At 49.4% G+C, this 6590-nt stretch overlaps 1 protein-coding gene across 1 annotated transcript; it reads right to left on the bottom strand.

The window, feature by feature from the left end:
* Positions 1–1294: 1294 nt before the first annotated feature.
* NOL9 (nucleolar protein 9) lies at positions 1295–6552 on the bottom strand (the record flags this gene model as incomplete). Its single annotated transcript, XM_010166015.2, has 9 exons — positions 1295–1567; positions 1879–2012; positions 2540–2717; positions 3074–3185; positions 3623–3911; positions 4106–4267; positions 4918–5015; positions 5765–5861; positions 6396–6552. Coding segments are annotated over 9 exons (1356 nt in total), but the record flags the coding sequence as incomplete, so codon positions are not given.
* Between the last annotated feature and the right edge of the window lie 38 nt (positions 6553–6590).

Raw genomic sequence — 6590 nt, 5'->3', positions numbered from 1 at the left:
ATTTTAGCCACTGCTCAGGCCAGGTTACCGGCCAAGTCCTTCCTGCTGCCAGACCCAGCCAGATGGGGATAATTAGGCCTGGATTAAGTTAAAGCTTTAACTCTTTAGAAGATAGCAGCCCCTCATAGCTCCATCCCCTCTCATTTGTTTGTTTACAGGTGTTTCTGCAGCACTGGGAAATCTCACAAGCCCGATAAAAACATTTTTTGCAGATTACTCACACCCAGAGAAGCCAACAGCCAAAAAGATCTGGCACCGAGCGGCACGCCGCATCCCTCCTTCCTCCAGAGGAGACCTGCCTACAGGGGATCTCAACAAGCGCTCATTTTGGGGGGCTGCAAACCCCAGGGCCGGACTGTCCCCCTGCTCTGGGACACGGGCAGGGCCACGCCACGTCAGCAGCAGTCCCGGGGAGAAGCCAGGTTATTTTTGCAGCCAAGGATCCATTAAACACCTGACACGCTGGTCATTACCCACTCAGAAAGTGGTTTTCCCAAAGAGCTCCTTGACTCGGCCCAAAACACTCACTCACCTCTGCGTGGCTCCCACCAGCCTCATTCCCACTCGGGAGCAAATCGCTGCCACACTGGAGAGCTGGAAATTAAATAAATAGAGAAATGAAGGAAGCCCGTCCCGAGGGGCAGAGCAGGGAACCAGCCTGGCATGACCAGGCACCCCGCTGCCGCTCTACCCGTACCGCGATCTATCGCGACAGAGCTGGGGGACACATCTCACCTGTACTCAAGCTCGTCCCAGACCAGCGCCCAAGGTGCTGAGCTGCAACCGCAGCGATGGGGTACATGGTGAGGCAGGGTACAGCAGTGTCCCCAGCTGCGGAGGGACAGACAGCAGCCACCCACCCACCGACAGCCCAGACAGCGGCGAGTGGCTGACTCCCTCCAGCGGCTGCGGTCACCCAAGGAGAGAGGGTTTCCTAACTTACTCCTTCCTGGAGGAGAAACACCCAACAACAAGGGTCAGCCACAGCGCCAGGGAGAGAACCGCTGGCGCAGGCTGCTCCCCAAACCACGAGCAGCCCAGGTTACAGCCACGCCGGAGTCAGGCTCACACCACCGCGGATCACCCTCCGAGAGCCAGAGCCAACCACGGCTGGACTTCCACGGCAGAACCGCGCAGCAGAGCCCTTCGATGACAACCACCCCCGGCTCCTGTCAGCTGCGTGTGTCCAAGTCGACGCGGGCTGAGGAAAAAATCCAAGCCAAACCAACGTTTTAAATAGATATTTATTACAAAACATCCAAATACAAACTGAAAATATAAAACATTATAAAAACCGGACATGCTGTAGTATCTACACCGGACACCTGCCCAGGGTCCCTCAGAGCTCTGCAGCCCCCAGGGCTTCTTTCTGTGACCACACCTGGCTCTTGCCCGTCTCCATATAAAACAAATCCCAGGGTCCAAGGCGGCCAAGGCTTCAGGTGTAATCGCAGTCGAACACGTACTCCCTCCTCTTGAAATGCTTCTTCTTTTTAAGCTTCCCAGACCCCAAGATGCTGTAGTTATAATCGGATGTGACGTAGGGGATCTCTCCATCAACTCCTTGCTGAAAAAGAGGAAACACAAAACAAGAAACAGCTTCAGGAACTTGTCTCTTCAATGGAAGGGGAAGCACTTTCCTCTGGAGCCTGACAGAGCTGACAGCGGGAAGCAGCAAGCTGTCAACAAACCCTGCTCTGGTATCTGAAACACGAGAAGTACGCTCCCCTCTCCCTCGTTTCTATGCCTTACGGACAATTTCCTAACGAGATAACCATCTGCTATTGCCCAGACATCCCTGGGCACGCACAAGCCTCCGAAACAAGCAAATGGAAAACGTGTCAGCCAGCTCCCACCCTCTTCCTGTGCAGCTCCTACCTGGCCCACGAGAACACAGTTTGGGATAGCAATATTTCCAAGGAGCAGACAATTCACTAGCCTCAGGTTTTCCGGAGGCACTGGCGTCAGGATGTGGTAAAGCTTCTTCTCCATGTCAACCCCTCGGACAATCCCTGAAAAAGCACACAAAGGTCAGTCCGACTCCACCTGATCATTTCGGACTGTGTAACCAGACACAGGCAAAGCTCTTGTAGAACCAAGAGAAGGAGCTGAGACACAACTGAAGAAAAAGCTGGCTCGCCGCGTCCTGCTTTTCCAGTACCTCAGCACAGGTACAAACAGCTAACTGCCCAATGTTAAATCAAGTCACAGGAGGAAACTGACAGACAACTACAGGAATTTTGCATAAGCCACATGGAATCTGCTTTTGAGAATATGAATTGGAGAGCAAATAAACCATCAAGGTACTAAAGAGTGAGAGAAGCAGGTTACAAAAGGCGCCGCTCGGTGACATTCCCCACAGCTGTCACCACAGGTAATGAAAACCAAAGAACTCGAAGCCAATACATGATTATTCTTTTATCTCATCCCACTTTTCCAATTGTTTTCCAAAGAGCAGAGGCAATTCTGTCACTCTGCAACCTATCTGTCAGAACACGACAGGTGAGGAGGCAGCTGAGGGTTCCCCGGGCTGGCTCACCGAAGCCGAGGCAATCACAGACCGGTGTCTGTGTCAGCAGGACCGGCCCGTCACTTTGGCATTTGATTTCGTCCGGTATCCTGCAGAGCCCGACCCAGCTGGCGTTCACCGCGTACATGATGTTGGTGGGAGCGACGTCGGTGTGAATGACCCTGAGCGCAACAGCGTTGAAGGGAACCTGAGGGGGGAAAACGAGGAGAAAAAAAACTGTATCATGGGCTCAGCGTTAATCCAGTTTGAGCGCAGAGATAAGATAATGCAAAGCACACAAGATCTGAAAGCTCCCAGCCCACATCTACAGACAGACGTTATCTCGGTGGCAAACACAAGTTTCAGCACCAGAAAACTCTGTGCCACTCCGACACCTCAACAAAAACCTCACTCTAGATAACAGCTTTATTGAGGGTATCTTTTTGCAGATTACACAGTGTTCTTCCCTCTTCCGAAAACCATTTGCAGCACAAGCAGAACTGTCAGTTACCATGAGCCAGGCTCTCTGCAACACCTCCCAGCCCTCCAAAAATGTGCATTTACCTGGTAGGGCACAAGAGTGTGCAGGGGAAGCACTGTCCCGACGTCTGGGGACTGCAGCTGGCCCAGGTAACCCAGTATGGACATGTCACGCAAGACGCCGCTGTGTACTCGCCTGGAAAAATAACCGGATTTAGGGCATTGTTTCAACTTTAGAAAGGCATAAATTAACAAGGCTGGTGGTTTAGGTTTTTTAAAATAAAGCCTATTGGATAATAGCTAAGGAACCTCCCAGTTAGGAAAAAAAGGAGGAGTAATATTCAATGATCCCAAGTGAATGTTATGCCCAGTGTAGAAGTAAGTAACTGACAGGAGTCAATAGAGCAGAGTAGGAACAACCCTCCCCTCAAACAACACCCCCCCCCCAACCAATATACCCAGAAAACCCAAACAAACACCACCCCAACACAACACCCAAGCAAGTAAACTGCTGATCTCTGACTGATTTAATGGAGCTCTCAAGGCCAAAGCAAAGCAAGAGCCTTTACTGTCAGGACTGCACCATTTCGTTAAGGCCAGTAACCACCGCACAGCGCTGAACTCTCTACTTACGCTTCACCTGCAACCCCTGCTCGAGGGAATTCGGGATGGACATACAGCAACTTGAACTCGGGAGCTGATGCATCTCCCTCCCCTTCAGAGAGCCTCCAGCTCTCCACCTCACTCGTATCCAGCTGCTTGCACCTGGCTTGCTGTTTGCCCTTGGTGTAGAGGCCGGGAGTGAGGTGAACGTACTCCGGGGTGAGCGGAGCCATCGCCTTCCAGTCGTACACATCCATCTGAACAATGTGGCTGGGCGACAGCAGCCGAATGGTATCGATCAGCAGCAGCAACCCCTCACCTTTAGGGAGCAGAGAAAACACGATTGCTGCCGTGACATAAACAGGTCAGGACACTGTTACAGAAGACCAACACTGGCTGAAGGAGGGTAAGCCGCATTTCCTGGCTCTGGACTCTCTAGAAAGCGTGGCTGCGTACCACTACGATTATTATCTTCCTTCCACACCACCCTGACAACAGATTTATCCTGCTCACCTTTCACCCAGCCCATGGTGTTGATGATTAAAGGCACTTCCTTCTTGTAGGAGCTGAACACGTACTTCACGACATCCAAGTATCTTTCCGTGTCCTGCTCACAACTAGTCTGTCCATAATACACCATCTTATGGGGCGTTTGCTGATGAGTGAATGGTGGACCTGAAAAAAGCAAGCAGTAAACCTTCAGTGGTGTCAGCAAGTCAAATAAAAAACCTCCCATCCCTGCAGCACCCACATGCAATCCCTTACGAAATCATCTGTCCTCTTTTCACATGCTCACACGTCCTCGCACACGCTAACAGCCTGCATCTACGGAAACCTGTCTGTCACTCGCAATAGGAGTTTTGTTTGTTTGGGATTTGGTTTTGGTTTTGTTTTTAAACAACTGGTCACACATTTGTGAATTTCAAAACAGCCTTTATGACAGACTATCGAAAAAGTCAACCAGTCTGGCCATATCCTTTATAGACAACCAGTAAAGATTTTCCCAAGGAGACCTTTCAAACCTGAAAGGTTGCAAATCCACTTTGACATGCCACAGCTTGTTCCACCACCTTATAAACAACTGTCATCTTCTCTCTTTAAAACAGAATAAACAAGCAGGGAGAAGAGCTCCATGTTACTGAGCAAGATTTTCATATGGAGCTCAGACAGCCTTAGCAAGAAAACTTTTACAGCCTTTGTTTTATTTTCTATATGCACCTTTGACAGACGTGGCAACTTCCCCTAAAGTACACCCTCTACTCAGAAAGCACCTTTGGGAAATAAAAAAGGTTTCCAGCAACTGCAGAAAATGGTAAAACACATACCAAGAATTGGCTCTGTTACGTTACTTAAAGACACGCATCCGGGCGGTGTGAATTCGGTCTGACCTATGTCACATTCCATGTATTCAACCGAGGGAAGGCTGCAGTGAAAGAAGCCCCTATATTAGCATCCACTACAACAAGACACAGGACACGACCTGGAACACATTAGAAGCACAATCTGATTTTGTTCCAGGTCGTCAAAATTAAATTCTTGGACACAATTAAACCACTATTAAATTCTTGGACACAATTAAAGGTCTCTCTCCTTCCCTTACTTGAGGAGGTATGAAGTGAAAGGCTCCCCCACCACTCAGTATGAGACCACAGCAGCTCCACACCCACCCAGCTACAGCAATAATCAGAGGTGCTACCAACCAGCGTCCCACCCCTCCCATGGTAACTGGGTACCCCGAGACCAGACATTTGAGATATACAGACTTGATAATCTTTATTTGAAGCATGCAGTGGGTCAGAGGAATAAGCTTGGACACCTTGCTCTGCCAATAATCTTCAAAGACACTAACAAATTAAAACTTACTGCTGTTTGTTTTTCAAGTGTTAGAACTCCCCAGTTCCTGACTGAACCCTAAATGCTCAGTGCCCAATTAGTTCACATACTCCAAGACAGCAATTTAGTAGTGTTTCAATAGAAAGGTTTCAGTTGGCAACGTTTCTGAAAGTAATCCAAGAAAAGAATGCATATTTTCTGAATTCATTTGTTTGTTTTTAAAAGACATCCACCTTCCAGTCCTAACAGCTCTTCTAAGAATCTTGGCAGGTAGTTTTATTTTCCTTCTCTAAAAAACTATGCAGGACTTAAAAACTTGTAGAACATGAAAAGACTCACCGATTCAGTAACAGATTAATTAGGTATCTGTTAAATGTTGATTTCCCAGTGTTTTTTGGGCCACACACCAGAACCACGGGGACACCTTCATCTTCAGCTGGAAAAAACAAACATACTCTGAAATGGACGAACGTTATCAGTTACTCTGGCGTGCCCTGTTTACATAAACTTGTTAAACAAAACCCCCCTGCAAACTGTGGTCCAACTAGGATATATTTTACTTAAACAGAAAAAAAATCCATTGAAGAGAAGCACGTGAAGTGCACCAGTGTCAAGGGACAGGCTCCTGAAGTGAGAAGCAAGGCCTAGCACTAACCACCAGCATGTAAGGACTCCAGCTGCTCACAGCATTTCAAGTGCTGATGCACAATAACGAGGTGTTTTCTTCTACTTGCTACCAAAAAGCAAAATAAAAGAGTTTTGACATCAGACTGGGAAGTCCCTTTACAGCAGCGAGAGGCACACACCCACTTGAAGTGATGCTCAAGACTCCCACTGTTTAGGGGAAAAACACCACACTCCATCAGTGTCACGGGGCAGGCTCTCCCTAACTTCAACACTTCAAAAGCCTCAGGAATTTCCCTTCTCGAGGCTGCCACGTCCCCCAGCCTCACCGGCGCACGCCGCTCACCACAGCACGCCTGGATCAGCTCCTCCAGCGCCAGCACCATGCTCTCTGACACCAGCAGCCCGCGCTCAGGGCTGCACTTCACCATGCCAACGGCTGCCAGGACGGCGTCCTCCGGCGTGAAGCTGGGTTCTTCCTTCTTCTGGGGAAAACACCGAGAAAGGCGTGTGAAAGGCCTCGTAGCTGCGGCGCTGGCCG

The sequence above is a fragment of the Antrostomus carolinensis genome, unplaced genomic scaffold (genome assembly GCF_000700745.2).
Source record: "Antrostomus carolinensis isolate BGI_N321 unplaced genomic scaffold, ASM70074v2 scaffold27654, whole genome shotgun sequence".
Classification (NCBI taxonomy): domain Eukaryota; kingdom Metazoa; phylum Chordata; class Aves; order Caprimulgiformes; family Caprimulgidae; genus Antrostomus; species Antrostomus carolinensis.
Note: the sequence above shows the minus strand (reverse complement) of the source record. Positions and strands in the feature narration are given on the sequence as shown.